This window comes from Momordica charantia, assembly GCF_013281855.1.
Source record: "Momordica charantia cultivar OHB3-1 chromosome 4 unlocalized genomic scaffold, Mcharantia_2.0 BLBB01000004.1, whole genome shotgun sequence".
In the NCBI taxonomy this organism is placed as follows: domain Eukaryota; kingdom Viridiplantae; phylum Streptophyta; class Magnoliopsida; order Cucurbitales; family Cucurbitaceae; genus Momordica; species Momordica charantia.
In genome coordinates, this window is record NW_028275162.1 from 18,680,821 (window position 1) to 18,705,864 (window position 25,044).

Consider the following 25,044-nt stretch of genomic DNA (forward strand, 5'->3'; position numbering starts at 1 on the left):
ATCCAGACACAAGTGCCAAATAAAGATTTTAATTTTACTTGGGAGATTCAGTGTAATATTAGTGGTAAATCAATGATAAATCAGATAATGATATCAGAAGTTAAATAAATACATATCATAATTATCAGAAGTAAATCAGTTGTATATCAGTGGTATATCAAGTATATATCTGATATATATCAGTGCTATATCGGTAGTAAATCAATAAATAGTAAATCATATAATCATATAAGAAGTTATATCAGTCGTATATCAGATGTATAACAGTAGTATATCAGTGATATATCAGAGGTATATCAAGGATATATCAGACCTATATTAGTGGTACATAAATAAATGGTAAATGATATAATCATATAAAAAATTATATTAGTAGATATCAGGGTTATATGAGTGATATATGATATATCAGTTGTATAATATTAGTATATCAGTTATATATCAGTGGTATATCATAGGTACATCAAGTATTTATCAGATATATATGAGTGGTAAATCAATAAATGAAAAATCATATAATCATATAAGAAGTTATATCGGTATATATCATAGTTATATCAGTTATATATCTGTTGTACATCGGTTGTATATCAATGGTACATCGGTTGTATATCAGTGTTCTATCAGAAGTATATCAAGTATATATCCGCGCTCACAGGGTAAATTTGACTTCTTACAATTTGACTTCCGTTTTTCTTTTTAATTTGTATGTTTCCGCGAGTTATTTAATAATTTTTTTTAATAAATGCAAGTTATTTAATAGTTCCTTAATTAAATTTAATTTTATACAAAACTTGGATTTCATTTAACTAGCAAGTTTTTGGAGTTTTCACATTATTCCTTTTCTTTTTTTTTTGTTAAATTAATAGGTGAATTTGCATAAATTAAATAAAATGTTATGCAACGCTTATTTAAGCATAGGGTTCAATTTGATGAAATTAAACGTTTAGAGTGAAAATTAATATAACTAGTAAAGTTTTGAGATTTTAAATTTTAGTACATTTTTAAAAACAAGAAATGTAGAGTGTCTCTTGGTGATCATAAAACATAAATTTGAAAACAAGAGGTTCAATGAAAAACAGAGTCGTACTTTCACATATGTGTTTGATAGGAGATTTAGTAATTGAATCTCAATTTAAAAAATTGTTCAATTTGTATTTAGAGATATATGTGTAAAAGTAGTTACCAACTAAATATTTAGTTTAATCTAAAATAATACTAATTAATTTATTAACATTTCAATGATAAATTTTGTATACTTATTATTTTACCATGTTATATAATTTATAATATATTATATATTACATATTTTAATTTCAAAAAAATAAAATGAGTTTATCAAAGTTTTTCTCATTCTAAATGTAATTTTGAATCTTAAAATTTCAAATTTTAAATTACTGAAAAGACATATAGTTTTTTTAGTTCATCATGTGGGAGCGATGATCGAACTCATAACCTTTTGATTGAAATATATGTCAATTACTGTTAGACTTTGATTGCTTTGACGAATTTAGACTATTTGAATCTCGCTGAAGCGAATTAAGCATACCCAATGTAAATTTGTTTCAAAAAAAAAAATACCCAATGTGAATCTAAAAACAAGGAACACCATTTGATTGCGAACCAAACTGGCCAATCATTTTTTAACCATTTTCTTTTGATTTGATAATTTGACTTAACAATAAAATTAAAAAATAAATCGATAAATAAGCATAATAATCATAATAAAACACGCACACAAAACAAAATCACCGCAAAAGAGTCCTTAGCTTTTCACTTTTGAAAATACATTTGAAACTTCGGGTAAATTTTTAAAAATAAGAAACAATTTTCTGTAAACAACATCTTTTATAAAAAAAATCTTTACAGTATAATAAAGTTGAGCAGGAGATTAAACTTTCCACTTTTAAAAAATTAAACAAAATATCTCTGGTTTGATAATGAAGATCTTTTGGTCGGGTTGTATGGTTTGACCACACGATTAATGTAAAGTTAAACATTTTATTTACCAACTGACCAATCAATAAAATTGCATATATTAACTCCTACTGAATTATATTAACTCTAAACTCTTTAGAAAACATTCTTAATTAGTACTCGCTTAGCAATACATTACAAATAAATTTGCATGATTTTTTATAATAAAAATCTCGTACCATTATAAAATTTTTCATTTCCTTTTTTTTAATTATTTTTTTTATCATCATTATCACAACATTCAATAACTAGAGATTAAATTAAAACGGTTGGAAAATTAAGGATGCTGTATAATTTCTCCTCCAATGGAAAATATCCAAACACAACTACAATATACAAATAGGAGGAAGAACTATGAAGTATAAGATAAATGACACAATAAATCTATACTGGTTCACCACTAAAGGCTACGTCCAGTCTTCCACTTAGATGTGCGTAATTCAATAATAATGTTAGTATTTGATACAATAACACTCCCAAAAATATCCCTTAGAGGTCCCAACAAAAGCCTGATAGCTTCTAAATATTTTAACACAATTAATACTTAGGAACAGGAATGAAAAACTCATAGAATAATTAGAACGAATTATCCCAAAATATCGATCTCGATCTGTCCTTTCTATGCTGCCAACTTCCAAGCCACCGCCACAAATTGCTGCCAAAATACTCTAAAATCGGCTTCTCAAAAAACTTTTGGCTACTCCTTCTCACGACTACTCCTAAAAAGGTTTTTAACATATATCTATACTATATTAAAAAGTGAGAACCTCGGAAAAAACATTTTTGGACTATTATATCCTTCCTTTCATTTATAAATTTACAAAACATGCCATAGAAAATTAATCGTAAATAAATTAATTAATTAATTATCAATTATAAATATTTACTTAATTATTAACCATAAGAATTAAATGGAATTTCAAAAGTTGGAATATGAAAAAGTGTGTTATTTAATTTATGAAGGCTTAATTATTTGCACTAATAATAAATAAATAATAGAATTTCAAAAGTTGTAGAATTCCAAAAGATTTGTAACATTTTCATCTTATATCTATATAAATAGGCATTTTCCTCCACCATTTTCCACCAATACTCAAGCTACATTTTCTCATTCTTTTTTGTTATCCCTCATTTTCTTTGCTTTCAAAATCTCTCTAATCTTGAAAGCAATTCAAGACATACATGATACGTTCAAGTTGTAACGAAAATTTATATATCGAAACGTTGTATCTTGATTTGTAAGTTTGTATGATTATAATTTTACTTTTATAATTTTACTTTTATCTCCAAAGATATGTGTATTAATTTAGTTTTTAACTTTTTTTTTTGTTTTGTTACTATTGTTCTGTTTCTGTTATTTTATAATTGATATATTATTATTTTATATTTGTTAATATTTATTATAATTAGCATTCTTATGTTATTTTATTTAAAATTTTTGTGCATATATATTTTATTTTTAATTTGGTAACTCAAATGTCTTATAGCTTCCAATTTTATAAGAAATTTAGACTATTACAATCTTTTTTAAATTTATAAATTTATAAAACATGCCATAGAAAAGTAATGGTAAATAGTAAATTAGTTACCAAATTTTAAATAATAAGTGTCAACATATATAACAATTGCATGAAATCTAAAAAGTTTATTTTTTAGGATAACAGATAATCTAGAAAATTAGAATATGTAAAAAGTTTTTTAATCTAGGAAGAGCTTAATTATTTCATTAATAATAACTAATAATAGAATTTCAAGAGTTTGTAAATTTTCATCTTCTATTGATATAGATAGGTATTTTATTCTAGATTAATTAATAAATTATAAATAGTATATATCAACCCTAACAATTGTGAAATTTAAAAAGTTTATTTTTGTTTAGGACAACATGAAGTCTAACAAATTAGAGTACGTAAAAGGTTGTTATATTTAATTTATGAATAGCTTTATTATTTTCACTCATAATAATTGATAATAGAATTTTAAAAGTTTTATAATTCTAAAGTATTTGTAACTTTCCATCATCTACCAGTATAAATAGGCATTTTCTTCTATAATTTTTTACCAATACTTTGAGCTACACTTTATCTTTATTTTGAGTTCTCTATCATTTTTTGTTTTAAAAAAAAAAACTTAAGAGTTAAGACATAGTTAAGTTCAAGTCGACACAAAATTTATATATTAAAGCTATATTGTAATTCCTAAGTTTGTATAGTTATAATTTTACTTTAATAAAATTAAATTATTATTTTTGTCTAACAAGATAATTCTATCTTCAAGAATGTGTGTATTGATGTCAAAACAAGCATAGATAAGCGATAATTGGCATATAACTCCAACTAAAAGGTTGTGAGTTCGATCCCCCACCCCACATGTTGTACTAAAAAAAGAAAGAAGGTGTGTTTGATACTTTTTTTTTTGTTAACGTAAAAGATTTAAAATTTTATGAATGAAAATAAGATGAATTAACTTTCATTATTAATAAAATTATAAACTCTATCATATTAGAGACACAAATGTACAAGGCACATGGTACCAAATATATATATATTAGAAACAATGGAAACCTAAATTGGTAATCAACTATAATCAAAATTATAGTTCAGTAATTTGTATAAGAGATTAAAAAAAAAAAGTTAACTGAAAAATCTGACAATGTGGTTCCAAAATTATTGAAACCCAATAAAGCAAAAGAACAGACATTATAGCTGGGAAACCACCGAAAGCAAATTTCAACACCACTAAACTACTCGTACAAAAAATGTACATCAATTATAAAACCCCAAAAAAAAAAAAAAAAAAAAGACACAACAACCTGACCGGGTCGGATCGGGTTGCGGGTTCACTCTACCAATCCGACCCGAATCTATATCTAATATATGTATATTTTTAGTTATAATTCTGAAAAAAGATATATATATAATAATATATTTACCTTCAATCTCAACCTTCCATTTTGTTTTAATCTCAACGGTTCATTTAATATCAATTTAGGGTTTTCATATTCATCTTCTGGATCTTTCAAAGTCTCTTCTCTTCCCCATTCTCTTCCCTCTCAAGTCTCAATCTTCAATTTTCTCCTCCCTCTTCTTCCTCTTGAATCCCCGCCGTGTACCATATCCTACGTCCGTCGCCGGCCCGTTGCAGCAGCTCTTTCATCGCTGGTGAAGCAGATCCGCTGACCGCCCGTAGCCTCGTCGCAGCATAGGTCCTTCGTTGCCCGTGAAGCAAGTCCGCCCGTAACCTCGTCCCCGCCGTGAAGCCGATCCGCCGGTCGCCAGTGAAGAAAGTCGTCGCCGGTGAGTTAATCAGTAGCTATTACCCCCTATTATTACTTAATTCTTTCAAACTGAATCAGTAGGTATTACCCGGACGATACAGTGCAGGTTTTTTTTTTAAATTAATTCAACCCGAAAATTTTGGGTTGAAAAAGCAGACCCGACTCGACTGACAGATAAGCAATGTTAATATCAGGTCTAATTCCGCAATAAAAGAGCTCTGTTTCCAAACAGATTTGCCCATTAATAATAGGATTACATTGGTAGAAATATAGGCTGCAGCTTGTGTTTGAATGATGGGTTCTAATGAACCAATTTTAGATTTTGAAACCTCAGCTAATCAATCGTATCATGTAGCACTTGAAATAATATTCTATATCGAATTTCTTATTGCTTTTGCAAGGATTGGGTTAGTCCTCGAATTCGGGTCTGTCGGCTCCATACATGGCAATTCGGGTTGGCCCCACCCGACCCAACCCAATCTATAATTTTTGTGTTCATCGGGTTGTTGGGTTTTTTGAACACCCGTATTGAGAAATTCTCTTCATGAGGTAGAATAATGAAGGGCATCGATAATTTACTATCATTCTTTTAGTCATATAATCTATACTAAGGTTATTATTCATCTGGTTGTGGACCTAAGGCCTTGGATTATGAGATTAGGTAGTCATTTGTTTTCCATGAATAACATATGTACGTGAGACCTTGGTGCTTATGTCAGAGATATTTGTGACCGACCAGGAAGCTTCTAAAGAAGAGAGCATTTTTGGAATTAAGGCAGCAAGGTTCAGTGGAATGGAAGTTAGTTTCGACATATTCAATGTCCATTTAGTGATTGAACTGCGCCGTGTTGTTCTGGGGAGATAAGAAGTGTCTTAAACCAAGTGATGGACTAGTTTGGCGTGCATGAATTTTCAGAAGTGCCAGAATAGCATAGAACTTCCAGAAGCTATTTCTACATTAGGTGCTTTGTTGTGGGCTCGAAAGATCATACTTCATTACTTGACATTTGAGTTTTGCTTGGTTCAAATGAAAAATGTGCTTTCACTCTCTGGAAGTATAGTGGCTCGTAAGACTGCTTGATTAGGGTGTAGAGTTGAATCTCTGCCTTTCAACTACTTGGGCCTTCCTCTCGGAGGAGACCATCGGAAGATTGCTTTTGGCGCACTATGGCGGAGAAGTTCACCCAAAAATTAAGTAAGTGGAAGAAGCTCCTCCTATGCAAAGGAGGTCAGTTGACCTTGACTGAATCCATCTTGAATAGCTTACTAATCTTCTACTTGTCTCTCCTTAAAGCCCCAATGAGTATTGTGGATATTGGATAAGGTAGTTAGAGGTTTCTTTTGGGCAGGCGGCTCTTTGCATCATTGTAGGGATTTGGTGAATTGGGAATAAACCTCCCTCCTTATTCAGTTTGGCGGTCTGAGCATTGGTGCTTTCATGCATAAGAATAATGCTCTTTTACTTAAATGGCTATGGCGTTTTATCCAAAAAGAGATCGCTTCATGGAAAATAGTTATTGTTAGTATTATATAGGGTTAGCTTCTTTTGGGTGGTTGCCAAACCTGCCTAAAGGGATAGCTAGGGGAGGATCTTGGTTTGATATAGCCAAGAATAATGCTCTATTCCAAAAGTTCATGACGTTTAAGGCTGGTCAAGACAGGAGAATTCGGTTCTTGCTCGATAATTGGGTAAGTGAATCTCCCCTTGCACAAGTCTTCCTAGATATCTTTGCTGTCTCTTTGAATCAAGGGGACTCCATCGTTGAGTGCTGGAACGCAGAGCAGAATGCTTGGGATCTGGGTTTCCTTAGAGGTCTTTTTGAGAGGGAATTGGCCAATTGGGCCAATTTGGTTCAGTCTTTGGATCTAGTTGTGTTAGGAGAGGCGAAATAAAATTGTCTGGTCGCTAGAGAAGGATGGAAAGTTTTCTACAAAGTCGACCTTTCTGCAATTGAGGAGCGCCCCTTAAAAGCTGAATTCCCCGTTGATTAACGGAATCTGGAAGAATCACATCACACTTATAAGAAATTTAGAGTGTTCCTTTGGTAAGTTGCCCTTAGGTCCTTGAATACGCATGAGAGATTGCAAGTTAGATACCCAGACCGAACTCTCTCCCCCTCGGCTTGCTGTCTTTGTTTGGGGGCAGCTGAAAACATAGATCATCTTTTCATTCACGGTCTCTTTGCTGCAAAAGGGCCGCACTTTTCAAGTTTTCGACATTGCTATATGCTTGCCTAAACGTGTTGAAGATTGGATGATTGAGTGTTGCCTTGGTTGGTCCTTTAAAGGAAAGTTCAAAGCGTTATGGGATTGCACCTTTAAAGCTCTTTTGTGGGACCTATGGCTAGAAAGAAATCATTGATCTTCGGAGGACAAGACTAAATCTTTTGAGTCTTTTTGTAATAGTGGTCATATCAATGCTTCTTGGTGGTGTCATACGAATAGAATTTTTTTTTTGTAATTATAGTCTATGTTTTAGCAAGATTGGAGAGCTATCCTCTCGGAGGCTCCCTTTTGGAAGGGGATGTCTTGTCCCTTGTCCTTAGGTTGTTCTTTTGTTTATAAGATTTGGTTGGTTTCTTATAAAAAAAAAAGAAAAAAAATGTGCTACCACCATTAGGTAATTATTACATCATTTCTGCAGGATCTTGAGTATGGCAGGGAGAAATCGATCATCCCGCCACATTGATGGTTACCGAGTTTCCCGTGATGCCCCTAGACCCTACATAGACCGAGTGCCAGCACCCCTACCTATTCATCCTGCAGCTTTGGAAGAGGAACTTGAATTGCAACGTAGGGAAATGGGGAGAATTATTTCTGATAACCGCATGGTTATTGATGATAATACAATACTTCAAAGGGAATTATCAGCTGCAAAAGAAGAAATTCACCGGTTGAACCAGGCTATACCCAAAATTCTGTCTGAGAAAGAAGCACAATCCAGGGAGTTGCTTGAAAGAGGTTTGAAGCTAGAAGCTGAGCTTCGTGCTTCTGAGCCTTTAAAGTCTGAGGTTCTGCAATTAAGAGCTGAGATTCAGAAATTGAATACTTTGAGGCAGGATTTGTCTGCTCAAGTCCAAAGCCTCACGAAGGATGTTACTCGGTTGCAAGCTGAAAATCAGCAGCTAAATGCTATGAGAGCTGATATGGATGGATTGCACAAGGAGCTTATTGAGGCCAGGTTTGAAATGGAATTTTTATTGATTGGTGTTGGATCCTAGTCCATGTTTTGTTCTTTTTCTAGTTAAGATTTGGTACTGCATACTAGGACAAGTACAAGGTAAACTTCAAGACCGTATTAATTAGTCTATTCCATGATTGAATTGATCGTGCACAATGTTTTTAGGAGGGCTTATGAATATGAAAAGAAAGCTAATGAAGAACAAATTGAACAAAAGCAAGCAATGGAGAAGAACCTTGTTTCCATGGCTCGTGAAATAGAGAAACTGCGAGCAGAGAAGCTCAACATAGAGAGAGCAAGGGGATTAGGTTATTTCTGTCTTTCACTTATTTTTCTTTTCTTTCCTCTAACAAAATTATTATCAACATGTGGACGTCTGGTTTCTTGCAAGAACAGTGGCTAGTTGGTTTTAAGCTTCTGTTATACCTTTTTAGGTGCTGAGGGTTATGGAATCTTGAACAGAAGTCCTGAAATGAGATATGCAGGTGGTGCCTATGGTAATAGCTATGGTAGTTCTTGGGCACCATATGAGAAGCGTGGGCGACGTTAAGTTTCAAATTTCTCTTAGATCTCCTTCATTGGAGTTCCTATCTGGTCTAGCATCGTTACTTTTTTTTGGAGGAGAAGCTGCTTATGAAAAGTACCATTATAATGGTGTGAAGTATCAACCAGTTAAGATTGTAACTGAGCTGCCTTTCAAGTACATTTTACTCTATGTGACTAAAGTTCTACTTTCCATTGCATTATAATATCGGTTCTTTTTATTCTAGTTTATTTAGTGGCTCTAGTAGCAGAAAAAATACAGAATAGACTGCGGGTTGGGAATAACAGTCCAACGTTTTTCAACTAATCATTTTTCATAAAATAAAATATGTACATATACATGTGAGGTATGATGGTTACTGAGCAGTCAAATTATCAGAATAAATGTCGGTGGAGAAATTTGATTCTGGTGACAAGTATTGTGATGAAAATATATTGTGGGGGACGTATTGTGATTCTCATGATACCTATATTCAGTTTTTTTCAGAATATACGCATGTATTGTGGGATCCAGTGCCTTGGCCTGGGGAGAAGCCTATATTATTGGGGGTTTTGAGTGGTATGCAGTTGGGTTGAGCATTACAAGCACTCTTTGATACATTATGGCGATGTGGTGAGTTATATGACAATATAGACATGCATTGAGGGATTCAGTTGCTTATTTGGAGTCATGAACCCTATATTGGTCAGATCCCGCTGTGTTGACTGTTGAGCATTAGGAGCTTTTGTTTGAAGGAAAGGCATTCTCTGATATACTTCATTAGATGTTCAACATAGTTCTTAAATTCCTAGTCTGATCAGTTGGTTGAATGCCCTCTATCTTAATTTTGATGATTCTCATTTCACGATTGAAATACTTTTCTACCTCAACTGATCAAAACTTCTAGAAATAGTGTCTACTGCTGACTATCTATAAGTGCTCATGAGGGAGAGAGATCTGTGTAAGGGTTTCCAAGTTCTTAGATCCTGATTTGTTCAGTTACTCTTGAGCAGCTGATGATGTTAGGCCTGTCACCAAAGATGATTTTCTCTGCATTTTTAGCCATAACTGCTAAGTAGTGTGGGAGACCTTGTGGAGCAGTAGATTAGTTAGGAAGCTTGTGGTATTAGTTAGACTATTAGTTTAGCTTTATTGAAAAATTAGTTTTTGCATCCTAAACGTTTAGAGAGATGGGTTCGGTGCCAGCTGTTGTCTTATAGTTACTCAGTGATCATGCTAAAGTTAGAACTTTGTATCTACTGGTATCCATATGGCATGTTTTTTGACCTGTTCAAATCTGAATGGAAATTCAAAATGGAAAAATTAGTGATTATAGAATAAGTTCTAACAACCATGAACAATGATGTATATTATTTTTTTTTCCTTTGAATAAGATAAGATTTATTTGATTTCAAAGTTTGCAAATTTCAAAGCACGCTGCCAAAAAAGAAGTAACGGGTTAAGTAAACATAACATGCATTTATGAATCTTATGCGTAAATGTAATCTGAATATTAAATGGAATGATTTGATTATGCTTCTAATCCTTTTTTCATTCTGTGCTTGATCTTAATTTTTCATCCATTTTGTTCGAAGTTAGAAAAGAGCTTTACAATGTATGTATACTATGTATGCTTTTGAGATAGTTGGCTTCTCGCATTGCCTTAGTTTCCGACTTGAGTTGGTTTATCCTTTCGAATCTTTTGGCAGCTTCATTAGAAGTGCACAAGCAAACTATCCAAGTGAGGTAGTTGGATCTTTATAACGTTTCGGTTTTGTTCTCTCTAGTTATCATTTTGTAATGTGTAAAAAGTAGAGAGAGATAGTAGAATTACTTTTTCAGATTCAATAAAAAAGATGGAAGTTTAGTGTTGTGTAAACTTGCACACTAAAATATCGAATTGAAGGAGTTGTTGCATTGATTTCAGACTTCATATGCGTGGTTCAAATCCTCTACTCTAACACGAATTTTTAGTTTATAGGCTTTTTTGAACGGCTTTTGCATTTATGTGAATGTCTGAAATTCGCCCACATTCATTGGGTTTATTTGATGAGTATTCTAGACTTGGAAGATACTATTGAAGATAGAAAAAGGAAAAAGAAAAAAAAAAAATTCCCAACTACAAAACAGATCAACAACACTTAAAAAAAGATATTTTAGTACAAATATAATCTAGGCTAAAGGCATTACTTGGTAGAAGAGAGTAATATTTACTCATGAACACCAAAAAAAAAAAAAAAAAAAAAATAACAGAGGCAAACAAACAGGTAGTAGAGAAACAATATTAACACTATATTACTTTTATATTGGTCATTTGTTCGACTTTATTACATTTGGTTGTGAAGAAACTTGTTGTATATTAAATTTTAGGTAGTGACTATAACATTAATACTATTAGAAAATCAACCATATTATTGTTATTATTATTATTTTTACAATAAATGTAACTTAACACTATTAAGAAATCAAGGAACCAACAAATCCATTGTTTCTAATTGTACGAATAACTATTAACATTTAAGACAACGAACATCAATAAATGTTTGAATTTGAATTACATAATACTAATTTTGAGCTCATTTTTTTAACCCCTTTTATTTTAGAGAAAAAAAGGTTTATAAAAGTTTGGAAAATATTCAATTTTTAAGGGACTTGTTTATATCTAATTTTGAGCACTTTTTCATAGCCACTTTTATTTTTCAAGATTTAGTTATGGGCATTTATCTACTTTTGAATTTTGAATTATGGGATCTAGGATTCCCTTATTTAGGGATATTTTGGTCCTATTAGAATACTCAAATATCTCAGGTCATATTTGCAATATCTAAAATTTTGTCATTTATCCGCACTATTAAATATGGCTATTCTTTTATTTCTGGTGTTTTTCTTTTTAACCGTAATCTTATCTCTTTCCATCATCTCAAACTTATCAAAGGGCCCAAGGTTCAAAGGTTAGCCCAAGCTTTAATCAATGTCTAGTCTAAGCTCAAAGTCAAACAAACATGAGAAAACATATTTAATGGGTCATTTTAAAACCTATATTTCACAAATAGATTTTCAAATTTTTACATATTTAGATTCTCAGATTTTAAAGTTGGCATTAATTTGATTGCACTCAATTATTATTGTTTTATTTGATTTAATTTGTTTTCTATTTAAATGATCACATTTGATTTTTATAACTTTTTTCTATATTTGGAGTTAAGAAATTTTTTTCACTTGATCCAACTTAAAAAAAAAAATATCATATTTTTCAAATACCACAATTAATACCATCCCTCTGTAATAAAGATTAAAAAAATTCCTCTCACCGAACTTGTACTTTTTTCCGACATCTTTTTCATGTTTTTTTTTTGCAATATGATAAACATATATTCATGGTTATATAATATATACTTTTTATTATTATATACTATTATGTTATAGAATATATTCCAACTACCATTATGTAATATATTTTTACTCCATAATTTACCGTATATATAATATATACTACTTCAAAAAGTTATATAATTTATAGTTTTTTTTTAAAGGAAAATGTATTAAATTAAGCCACTTTGGCATAGTTTGATGGAGAATCTTCCATTACAGAGTCTAAAAGCCATGATGGGTAGTTTAACAACCAAAAAGATGAGGCGGTAAGCAAAACCCCTCTTTGTGCCAAAAAGATGAGCAGGTTTGGTGCAGTGCCGAGAGACATGCCCGAAAAAGATGGAATCGAAAGAGGAAGCAAGCGCTCTTGCTTCCCACACCCAATTAAGCTCATCTCCAAGGGTGTGGATTTTATTCTTAATCAATCGGATTGCCAAGAGGGAGTCTGATTCCACTTTAAGCCGGGTACAATAAATAGTTTGGGCATACTTAAATCCTTCAAGAATCCCTTTAATTTCAGCCAGAAGAGGAGGTAATGAATAAGGAACATACACGGATTTGGCCACCATCACAGCTCCATCAGAACCCCGTAAAAGAAACCCCAAGCCCGAAGATGAATCCCTAAATGCAGCGTCAGTGTTAAGCTTCAGATAGCCTGTACTTGGAGGGTTCCAAATCTGACTATGGTGAGAATTACTGGCATGTTGCCTCGATGCTGAAGAGGTAGTCCGTGCTTGCAAATAATCTTGAAGATAAGCCCTGATCCACTCACATTTTGTTTCAGGTGAAGAAATCTGCTTTCCCCTTAAAATCGAATTTCGGTCACACCAGATGGCCCAACAGGTAACCACTGCTAACTCCTTTTCTTCTGGATTAATTATATACTACTTCAAAAAGTTATATAATTTATAGCTTTTAGTGGTATATACTCAAATATTTAGGTTATATAATATAATATTAGGTTATACAATATATACTTGTGCCATATATCCTAAATCTAATCAACTCCCTAACACGATTTTATGTTTTCAAATTAGGGATTTTAGAGATTTCGTGAAACATGCCCGCACGATTTTAGGGATTTCAAAACAAAAAAATTAGGAAACTGCCAAAATTCTAAATTTATTATATATTTGATTTGATTTTTTATCCTTATTTAACGTGTATTAAAAGTAGATTATCAGGATTAATACATAACTAGTCTATTTGAGGATTCAAATTACATAATGAACTTAACTTTTTAACAATTTACATTATTGTTTAGAGATTGACACATTATAGGTGGAATTAATTAGGAAAATTACTCATCGGTCCTTTCTAATATATGTTAAATGAGGATAAAAAATCAAATATGGAATAAATTTAGAATTTGGTCAGTTTTCTAATATTTGTTTTGAAATCCCTAAAATCGTGCGGCCATCTTTCATAAAATCCATATTTTTTGTTTTGAAATCCTTGGAATCCTTAAAATCTCTAATTTGAAAACTAAAATCCCTCAAACACCACCACGCCCACATAGAAGACAACAGTTTTTCATTGGTATTTTTTTTCCAAATCATAAAAATCGTGTTAGGGGGTTGATTAGATTTTGAATATATGACACAATACTTCAAGGTATATATTATATAACCTAATATTTTAGTATATACCACCAAAAGTTATATATTAAATAATCTAAAATATTTGAGTATATACCACTAAATGTTATACATTATATAACTTTTGGAAGAGTATATGTTTATCGTACAATAAATTATGAGATAAAAATATATTATATAATTGTAGTTGGAATATATTCTTTAATGTAATAGTATATAACAATAAAAAAATATATATTATATAACCATTTAGAAGAGTATATATTTATCATACTATTGCGAAAAAAAAAATTCGGTCACAGGAATTTTTTAAATTTTGATTACAAAAGGAAGGATTTTGTATTAATTGTAATATGAGAAAAATATGAGATTTTTTAGGTTAGGTCAAATATTTGAAATCCAAATATGTAAAAAAGTGATAAAAATAAATCTAATCATTTAAATAAAAAATAAATTTAATAAAAAAAACAGTAATAATTGAGGGTAATTTTAAAATTAATGAAAATTTAAAATATGAGAATCAAAGTACAAATTTGAAAACTTAAGTTATTTGTGAAATATAGTTTCTAAAATGACTCATTAAATAGATTTCCTCTTACATTTAATTGGCTGAGTCGAGCTCGATTCATCCATTAACTGGTTTATACATTACATTTATAGTTATACCTAATAAAACATACATGAAGGTGAAAAAACTAATGAAATGTTTATTAAAAAAAATACAAGAATAAAAGATAACACACAATGTTAATAATTTTATCGGGAGGAAAGTAACAAAATTTTTGAAGTATTTGAGATTAAATTAAATTTGAAAAATATCAATCTATTGAACTTTAATAAATTTTGGTTTTTAAAAAAATTTAAAATATTTTAGTCGAAAAATAATTACAAAACAATTATCCAATAATAAAGGATAACCAATTCAATGGGTCAACACAAGCTCGATTCAATCTTTGATCTAATGAGTCAATCTATGGGTTGAGTAATGGGCTTGGCTACTGGAGGTTGGGTCGACACCAAACAATATCTTAGAGTCGCTGGACATGGGCCAGACCCAAGCTTAGGTCTATACTTCTTCGGCTGGGGCTTTGATGACAATGTTGACCCCATCCCTTCCTCTTTCACTTCCCCGTACCTCTGCATTTTACACACGGAAAAAACTTGGCTCCTTAAAGTTAAGGAGAAACTTCCTCCTAAATACGGAATACCATTAAATATTTGATAACTCATTATTGTTTTTTTATTTTTATTTTTTTTATATTTCTCATAGAGTTAAAAGAAATTCCTCCTTAACTTTAATGAGCCAAACGTTTCCTTGTACACAGCTACACCAACATTGTCCACCTACTTGAGGGGATAATTGTTGTCAATTGTTGAAACTCTGGACCATGGCAATTGTCTCTCATAAAACAAATTTCCCCATAATAATGGGGAATCCCCAATCCACACATCCATCTGAAAATTGTGGGGACGGAGGTTAGGATTGGGTTTGTAATCCGCCTAAGGGTATCTCCGATTTTGAATGTTGTTTAAATAAATGAGGTTTAAATAATTGTATGTTTCTTAATCTGTTGCCAACGTTCCATATTCAAGGGATTTTGTTGGACGCAACTAATTTTGTAGGACACCTTTAGATATGGTCGGTTGGGAGAGATTATATTGCAAAATATAATTTATATTGCAATAATAAATAATAAAAATATTAATAAAATTAGATTGCCGTGTAGATTAGATTGCAAAATTTTTTTAATAACATCGGAAGTATTGTTATTAAAGAATATCAAAGAGACATAAAACGGTGATGAGGCTCTTTATATTTATTTACTGCCTATATTGTGTAAAGAAGATTTATTTACTGAGGAATATGTTCAACGGTGAGGGGCTATTTGTTTTCATGGTCACTAAGAATATGTTCAACTTTGTATTTATTTGAAATATTTGCGTTGGTTGTATTTAGTGAGGATTACAACCATTAGTTTTATTCATGCTCTTACTCTCTACTTGTTTATACTAATATGATGCATTATCTTAAATTTGACTGATGATTTAGTGTCTTTTATTGTTGTCTAAAGTTATTAGTCATGAATATTGATGAATATTGGTTTTATATAGCCAATGTTCAAAGATAATATCTACAACTATTTTTGACAAGGATAACCCAATCGGTCATCTACTCTGTAGAATCCTATATCTACCCAGTTATATTGACATATCTTGCTTATTTTGTGAGATAGGATAGGAACTTCCTCACTTCCCTTTCTCAGTAAACATTATTTCAAAATCTTGATGTATTCATTTCAAAAGCCGTAGTTTAATCATTCCATGTCTTCTTTATTTTGGGTAATTCTTTAGCGTTTTATAGTCCAATGAGACTCGTCCTCTTCCCCCTATAGATATGGTTAAAGACAAGGCAATAGGAGGTAGACATTCAAGCCAACTATGCAGTAGTCGTTATGGTGTATTCTGAGCGGCGTCTGCACTTCCAATGTCCCCGTAGATGGTGTTATATACGGGGTCAGTATCCACAACTATGTAGCAGTCGCTACACATGACATTCGACAAAAGGGATATGGCCCACGTCATGTCCCTATCTACTGACAGCCTCATAATTATCGACTTGTCAGCACCACTTTTGAACAGTGAAAGTCGTGTAATTTTTTTTCTTTTTGGAAAACGAAGATCTCTAGAGATACGTTCACTGAATTGTTGTAGGGTGGAATTAAATGGAATTAAAATGTGTTCGGTACTGAACCTTTGATGATTGTCCTGCTCCTTCCAGCTTCCATCATGTAAAACTGTGGTTAGGAATGATTGCATAGTGTTCCCACGTTGATTGGTTTAATTCCTCAAACAATGTAACAAAAAATGGGTGGGGATTGATGAAACTTTGTGTAAGAATATTAAAGAGACACCGTATTTAAGATTGCTGAATGCAGTATAATTTATTAGTCCATTAGTTATGTTTGTTAAAAAGAAATTAATAATATTTTAAAATAGTTTGAATGATATAGATAGATTTGGTGGTTTCATTATGTAGATTTGGTGGTTTCAACATTAAGTCGAGATCATCTTGATGGTTTGTGGAAAGATTTTAGGGATTATGTAGAATTGGTAGTTATGGTGGTTTCAATATCAAGTCGAGATCATCTTGCTAGTTTGTGGAGAGATTTTAGGGATTTCGTTTGAACATGTTGTTTGGGGGAAAGAATACCCTGGACACGTGGAGGACAGCCATTGGTGCCCCAAGGTGACCATGAGTCATGCCCCAGCTCGGACCGCCGAGATCACCACCACTAGCGTTGACAGATACTAAGTATGAGGGCCGAGGTGAACCTGGCCGAGGTCCGACCTACCGGGAAGCTCGGTGGGGGCCGATGTGAGCTACTGTCAGCGGCGTGATTATCGGGTGTAACCGTCAGTCCCGAGATTACAGGGTGTAACCGACGGTCCCGAGATTACCGGGCGTAACCGTCGCGAGATTAGCGGGACTACCACCCATAAGTAGAGGACTTCACTCCACGATCAGGTACGATGATTTCTGACCTCGAACTAAACTGGGAATCCGACCTATACTGACTTGATCGTCGGAGTGCTCACCTTTTTGTGCAGGTCCGCCCAAGTATTCAGATCGGTCCGGAGGCCGAGTTCGAGCTGCAATCTGAAATACACTGTTGTGCATATCCTTGCATAAACATTTGGCGCCGTCTGTGGGGACGACAATATAAGTCATCCCAATTCTTTTAAACCAACACGCGAGCGAAAATGGTTCAACCCGCAAACTCGACCAATACGGCAGATCGAAGGACCCTAGCTGCCAGCGATGCCCACCAGAGGGAGGTCGGAGCAGCAGTGGTAGAGGGGCAAGGTCACGACGGCCTAGCAACAGAACCCCTCCCCAGGTCGGCACGAATTACTGCGCCTGTTCTACCACCTGCGCACCCCCCAAGGACATCCAAAGCCCCCCGTGGCCGAGGTGGAACCTCTAAGAAGGGCGCTCGGGGTCTCGCCCCGGCCCCGACAAGTGAGAACTTGAACGCACTCCAGAGAGAAATGGAGGCAATGCGCACAAAAATGCGGTCCATGGAGGAAATGTATAACGAAATGATATTAGCTGCAGGCGCAGGGTCTCGATCTGAGAACCGAGTGACGCGCGTTGGCATACGCGAGCAAAGGGGTTCCCACCTCGGCCCAGTCGAGGAGGAACATCCCGAAGACAACGAGAGCGAGGGACACACTCGCCAGAGAGGAGACCTCCGTGAACACCTCAACAGAAAGAGAGGTTCATCTCTCCGAAAAGGACAGTCACCATCCCGCTCACACAGGAGCTCCAACCAGCAGGCTGAATCCTCTCACAACCCAGCAACTCCCGCAGGGGTGATCACAAGGGCGGAGTTCGACCAGCTGAGGGGCAAGCTCGACGCTCAGGTGGAGGCCTTAAAGGCCAAATGTGAGCAGAAAGAAGGTTCACTGAACGATGGTGACTTGGGGGAATCGCCCTTCACCTCGGACGTTTTGGAAGCACCGATCCCTCCGAAGTTCAAAGCTTCTACCGTGAAGCCTTATGATGGGTCGAAGGACCCCAAGGATTATGTTGAGGTCTTTGAAGGCCTCATGGATTTCCAAGCGGCATCAGATGCAATCAAATGCCGCGCCTTTCAGATCGCGCTTACTGGCAGTGCGCGATTGTGGTATCGGAGACTGCCAGCCAGGTCGATCTCGACCTACTCTCAGCTGAGAAGGGAGTTCCTCGCCCAGTTCTCTTCTCGGCATTATGACAAAACGACAGCGATCAATTTCGCCACCATCAGACAGAAGGAGGGTGAGACGCTGCGAGAATATGTCACCAGATTCTAGGAGGAGCAATTGAAGGTCGCACACTGCTCCGATGACTCGGCCATGTGCTATTTTCTCACCGGTCTAGCCGACGAAGCCCTCACGGTGAAGCTTGGAGAGGAGGCCCCGACCACCTTCGCCGAGGTGCTTCATAAGGCGAAGAAAGTCATCGATGGACAGGAGCTCCTCCGAACCAAAACCGGCCGACCCGAACGAAAGATCGGCCGGGGCAAAAGTGGAAAAGATATAGAAAAGGCAGATCCCAAGTCCAAGGACAAGGGATCCTTCTCCAGCGGCCAAGCTGAGTATCGAAGGACGGACCTACCAGGAGCCGACCTTACGAACGCTTCTCCCCGACCACGATTCCAATTTCCGAGATCCTAACGAACATCGAGGAGTCTGGAATGGAAGAACTACTCAAACGTCCTGAGAAGCTTCGGGGAGCCCCGGAAAGGCGCAGCAAGGACAAGTATTGCCGCTTCCATCGGGAGCACGGCCATAACACGTCGGACTACTGGGAGTTGAAACGCCAAATTGAGGATCTAATTCAAGATGGCTACTTCAAGAAATTTGTGGGAAAGCCCAGGACCAGCTCGGCAGAGAAAAAGGAAGAGCGGAAGCGGTCGAGGACGCCGCCCCGGCGCACTGACCGACCTGCGGTCATCAATACCATTTTCGGAGGGCCAAGCGGGGGTCAGTCCGGACAGAAAAGAAAGGAGTTAGCTCGTGCAGCCAGGCGGGAGGTGTGCATCATCAGGGAGCAGAGGCCGACCTACCCAATCACCTTCGACAGTGCAGACTTAGAGGAGGTCCACCTGCCCCACAATGATGCACTTGTGATCGCTCCCTTGATTGATCATGTGGTGGTCAGGAGGGTGCTGGTAGATGGAGGCGCATCTGCTAACATCCTGTCCTTACCGACCTACCTCGCCCTGGGATGGACGAGGTCGCAATTGAAGAAAAGCCCGACACCGCTGCTTGGGTTCTCTAGAGAATCGGTCATCCCAGAAGGTTGCATCGACTTGTCGGTCACACTTGGGCAGGACCAAACTCAGGTCACCCAAATGGCCGAGTTCGTGGTAATTGACGGTAGATCGGCCTATAACGCCATCTTTGGGAGACCCATCATCCACTCATTTCGGGCCATTCCCTCAACACTTCATCAAGTTTTGAAGTATTCCACCCCCAATGGCGTGGGCACGGTCCGAGGAGAACGCTTCGAGGGAGTGTTATGCCTCCGCACATAAAGGTTCATCGGTCTGCGCCCTCGAAACTCTCGCCGGTAGGGATGAGACGCTCGAGTTCGAGGTCGACCTGCCGAGGAGGGAGTTTGCGGCACCCACTGAGGAGCTCGAGCTTGTTCCTCTGCTTAGTCCCGAGAAGCAAGTAAGCATAGGAACCAAGCTGGGGGCCACCGACAAAGAGGAGCTAATCCACTTCCTCAGATCCAACTCGGATGTCTTTGCGTGGTCCCATAAAGACATGCCTGGCATTGACCCGAAAATTATGACGCATCGCCTCAGCATAGATCCGTCATTCCGACCTGTAAAGCAAAAAAGAAGACCTATAAACAAGGAGCGGAGTTGAGGAAGTTAGCAAACTTTTGAAAGCTGAATACATAAGAGAAATTTCGTATCCCGAGTGGCTCTCCAATGTTGTATTAGTTAAAAAATCTAACGGAAAGTGGAGAATGTGCGTAGATTTTAGGAACTTAAATAAGGCATGCCCGAAAGATTGCTTCCCACTGCCGAGGATTGATCAGCTCGTGGACGCCACAGCCGGGCACGAACTGCTCACCTTCATGGACGCCTACTCTGGGTACAACCAAATCAAGATGCATGTCCCAGATCAAGATCATACCGCATTCATAACAGACCAAGGTCTGTACTGTTACAAAGTCATGCCCTTCGGTTTAAAGAACGCAGGAGCGACCTACCAGAGAATGGTGAACAAAATGTTCGCCAAGCAGATCGACCGGAATATGGAAGTGTATATGGACGACATGCTCGTCAAGAGCAAGCGGTCTAAGTCGCATCTTTCCGATCTGACCGAAGCCTTCGAGGTTCTAAGGACATATCAAATGAAGCTCAACCCAGCTAAATGTGCCTTTGGAGTCTCTTCGGGAAAATTCCTTGGCTTCATGGTGAACAACCGGGGGATCGAGGCCAACCCCGAAAAGATTAAAGCCGTGCTCGAGATGGAGGCACCTAAGACGCTGAAGCAGATTCAGTGCCTCAATGGCAGGATTGCGGCCCTGAACCGGTTTGTTTCAAGATCGACAGATAAGTGCCTTCCTTTCTTCAAAGTACTACGAAAGAAAGGGCCGTTTGAATGGACAGCGGAGTGCGAGCAAGCATTTCAGCAATTGAAGAGCTACCTCTGCTCGGCACCTTTGCTCGCCAAGCCCCTGCCAGGGGACAAGCTCCAGTTGTACTTAGCAGTGTCTGACAGTGCCGTCAGCTCGGCCCTAATCAGGCAAGAGGAAGCGCGGCAAAACCCGGTCTACTACACAAGCAAGGCTATGACCGAAGCCGAGACCAGATACCCTCAAATGGAAAAGTTGGCTCTCGCTTTAGTCACCTTGGCCCGACGGCTTAGACCATACTTCCTAGCCCATACTGTGGTGGTGCTCACTAACTTGCCCTTAAAAAACATCTTCCATAAGCCAGAAGCTTTTGGACGCCTGATGAAGTGGGCAATGGAGCTAACTGAGTACGACATCCAGTTCGAACCCAGAACTGCGTTGAAAGGACAAGCAGCGACAGATTCCATAGCCGAGCTCACACCACCTTCCGAGCTGAGCGAGTCCGACCTACCGTGGACAATCTATGTCGACGGATCCTCCAATGAGAAGGGGTGCGGGGCCGGGGTCCTCTTGATCGGACCAGGAGGCGAGCGATTTGAGTATGCCTTGCGGTTCGACTTCCGAACTTCTAACAACGAGGCTGAGTATAAAACATTTATTACCGGTCTGCGAATCGCTAGAGCATTGGGGGCCTCTTGTGTTAAGGTCTTCAGCGACTCCCAGCTGGTTGTGAGCCAGATCAAGGAAGAGTACCAAGCCAAAGACTCCCGAATGGAGAAGTCTTTGGGCAAGGTCAGATCGTACCTCGCCCAGTTTCGAACTTACGAAGTAAGCCGGGTTCCCCGAGCAGAAAATTCTAATGCTGACGCCTTGGCCAAGTTAGCATCAGCGTACGAGACCGACCTAGCCAGGTCTGTCCCTGTCAAGATCTTAGATAATCCCTCGATCTCGGAGCCAGATCTGATGGAGATCGACGCTCCAGAGCCCTCATGGATGGACCCAATAGTGGACTTCATTAGGGGCAATTACCACAAGACCCCAAGGAGCGCAGAAAGTTGGCAAGGCGAGCAGCTCGGTTCGTGGTCCGAGGTGGAGCATTGTACCGACGCGGCTTTTCCCTGCCTCTATTGAGATGCCTAACCCCTGAAGAGGGCCTATACGTCCTCAGAGAAATCCACGAAGGAGTGTGCGGCAATCACTCAGGCGCCCGGTCGCTGTCAGCCAAAGTGATCCGACAAGGATACTATTGGCCGACCCTCAGCCAGGACGCCAAGAAGTTCGTTAGAACTTGCGACAATTGTCAACGCTACGGAAACATAATCTACGAACCTCCCGAGCTGCTCACCCCCATCTCGGCCCCGTGGCCATTCGCGCAGTGGGGGGTAGATATCATTGGTCCTTTCCCTTTGGGCAAAGGCCAGACCTACTTCACAAAGTGGGCCGAGGCCGAGGCACTCTCCCACATAACAAAATCCAGAGTCACGTCCTTTGTGTGGACAAATATCGTATGTCGCTTTGGTATACCGAAGGCCATTGTGACAGATAATGGGAAGCAGTTTGACAACGCCAAGTTCAAAGACTTTTGCAGCAAGCTTGGCATAAGTCACCTTATCTCGTCCCTCGCACATCCGCAAGCAAATGGGCAAGTGGAGGCAGTGAACAAGATCATCAAGCGAGGCATCAAACTTAGACTGGACTCCAAGAAAGGCAGGTGGGCCGAGGAGTTACCAGAGGTTCTATGGTCGTACCGGACCACCCAAAGAGAATCGACGGGTGAGACCCCGTTCTCCCTGGCCTTCGGCTCCGAAGCTGTAGTCCCGGTTGAGATCGGCATGCCATCTGACAGAGTAGAGCATTACGAGCCTACAGCAAATGAGGAAGAGCTGCTCCTCAACCTCGACTTGTTGGAAGAAAGAAGAGCAATGGCCCAGCTACGCCTGGCGGAATATCAGGGCAGAATGGCCAGACACTACAACGCCCGCGTTCGACCTCGGATTTTCCAAGTCGGATATCTGGTCTTAAGGAAGGTCCAAACCCATGTGGGTGCCCTTGACCCGACCTGGGAGGGGCCGTTTGTGGTCAAGGGAATAGTCCGACCTGGGACGTACATATTGGCCGATCTGAAAGGAGACGTCCTCGCGCACCCATGGAACGCGGAGCACCTGAAGCGTTATTATCCTTGAAATGCCAAAATGGTTTTCAATGGATCTGTAAAAACTGTTTCAATGGGATTGTGATCGGAATAAATGTGATGATTTAATTTCATGATTCCGAGTTTGACCAGAAATTAAATGGGGGCCACGGACTCCCACACGATCACACTCCAGCAGTCGGTTAAAATTCAATCCTCCAAAACCTAAGGGTACGAGGTGCGATGCCAAAACCGTTGGTAAACTTAAAATTCAAACCTTTAAGGCAAGGGGGCGATGTGAAAAGTTCAGAATGATCAAGCCTTTTAACCTAAGGGTACGAGATGCGATATGAAGAACAGTTATGGACTTAGGATTTTAGCCTTTTAACGTTTTTAAGTTAAAGGTGTGATGTTAAAAAGTCCAGAGTTGGTGCAATGCATTGAATACTAGACAGCGATCCGAGTTCAAAATTTCAAGTATTTTAGTTAATGGCGCGACCTCAAAGGTACGAGGCGCGAGGTGACATTGGCTTCAACTTGAAGAAAAAACGAAGAAAGAAGGCAACAAAGTAAAAACGAATGAGAAGCCTCTTTATTGAATGAAAAGCAGAGCCAAGGCTTATAGACCTTGCAGCTCTGCCCTAACACTTACAAAAGAAGAGAAGAAAGACAGAGAAAGGCCTCATGAAAGGTGATCGCCTAAGAGCCTGCTTGAGGAGCGCCCTCCTGAGTGGTGCCGACCTGATCCTCTTCGAGGTCGGAGTAGTTAGAGTTCAGATCTCTGACGTACTTATCCACCAACGCTTGGGGGCCAGGGGTGCCACTAGGCCCAGACGCCCACTGCTCAGCATATCTCTTCTTCAGACCACCGAGATCGATCTGAAGGTCAGGCATGTCGGAAGCAATGCCCTTCATGAGAAACTTGAAGCCCGCGTCAGAGAAGTCTTTGGCAAATCCATCGAAGTCAGGATGTTGCCTGAACGATTCCTCCAATAGGGCTCCATTGCTGAGACGCTCCTTCACCATCTCCAGCTCAGCAGTCGCGTGCTTCAGCTCCTCCTCCTTCGCTTCAAGCGCCTGGAGCATGTCGTCCTTCTCCTTGAGGAGTTGGAACTTCTCCTTCTCCAAGCCCTTGGTGATAGCATGGGCAGCTCGGAGCTGGGCCTTGCGTCTGTCCTCTTCTTTCTTCAGCAGCTCGGCCTTGGCCTCCACCTCAGCCTTCAAAATTTCCACCTCAGAGTGAGCTTTCAGCAGCTCATCCTTCATGGTGGAAGAGGCAGCCTCCAAGGCAGCAGAGAACTCCTCTTTCTCCCTCGCTGCCAGAGCTTCCCTTCCATCCAGCTCGGCCTTCACGGCCAGAGCCGATTGAATGGAAGCAACAAACGCCTGAGAAGAAGTACAAAGAAGAAAGTTAGACCGAGCTACCTGTTAGGTAAATTAAGCAAAAATGAAGACACCAATCTTACCTCAGTGGCGTAGTCGATGGTCCTCTGCAGGACGGACCCCGGGTCACATAAAAATTTGGACGCTCTTCTGAGGCAGCGGTCCAAACTTGCAGCCGAGATGCGGGACACCTGGTCCCTCACCCCAGAACTTGACGGCTCGATTCTGAACCGTGTTGTCACGTCGGACGTCCCGCCCATCTTGGCCTCAGGATCGTCCACCCGATCTGCGAAGCTCGCAGGCAAGACCCCACGAGCTTCGACCTCCAAGGGGGAGGTGGTCTTCTTCTTCTTCCTCCTTCGCTTCAGAAGGACTTCCTCCCTCACCTCCTCGCCCAAGGGCGAGACGTCCACCGCCTCGGTCTGATCCCTGGGGCGCTTCTCCCTCGAAGGACCCCCAGAAGA

The 25,044-nt window shown here is 38.4% G+C and overlaps 2 protein-coding genes across 3 annotated transcripts; one reads left to right on the top strand and one right to left on the bottom strand.

Annotated features, from left to right (window-relative positions):
• Positions 1-4,971: 4,971 nt before the first annotated feature.
• On the top strand, positions 4,972-9,204 carry LOC111025204 (DNA double-strand break repair protein). 2 transcript variants are annotated; one of them, XM_088122687.1, is made up of 4 exons: positions 4,972-5,273; positions 7,899-8,435; positions 8,601-8,743; positions 8,870-9,204. In XM_088122687.1, exons 2-4 carry the CDS (start codon positions 7,909-7,911, stop codon positions 8,983-8,985), a joined length of 786 nt encoding a protein of 261 aa, XP_087978813.1. In that variant the 5' UTR covers positions 4,972-5,273; positions 7,899-7,908; the 3' UTR covers positions 8,986-9,204. The 2 variants fall into 2 exon arrangements, with proteins under 2 accessions (XP_087978813.1, XP_087978814.1); XM_088122688.1 differs by having other exon boundaries at positions 4,972-5,254.
• A 3,296-nt stretch (positions 9,205-12,500) lies between these two features.
• On the bottom strand, positions 12,501-13,316 carry LOC148211975 (uncharacterized). The gene is made up of 2 exons (XM_088122969.1): positions 13,308-13,316; positions 12,501-13,214 (listed from the first exon to the last, which is right to left on the bottom strand). Exons 1-2 carry the CDS (start codon positions 13,314-13,316, stop codon positions 12,501-12,503), a joined length of 723 nt encoding a protein of 240 aa, XP_087979095.1.
• Between the last annotated feature and the right edge of the window lie 11,728 nt (positions 13,317-25,044).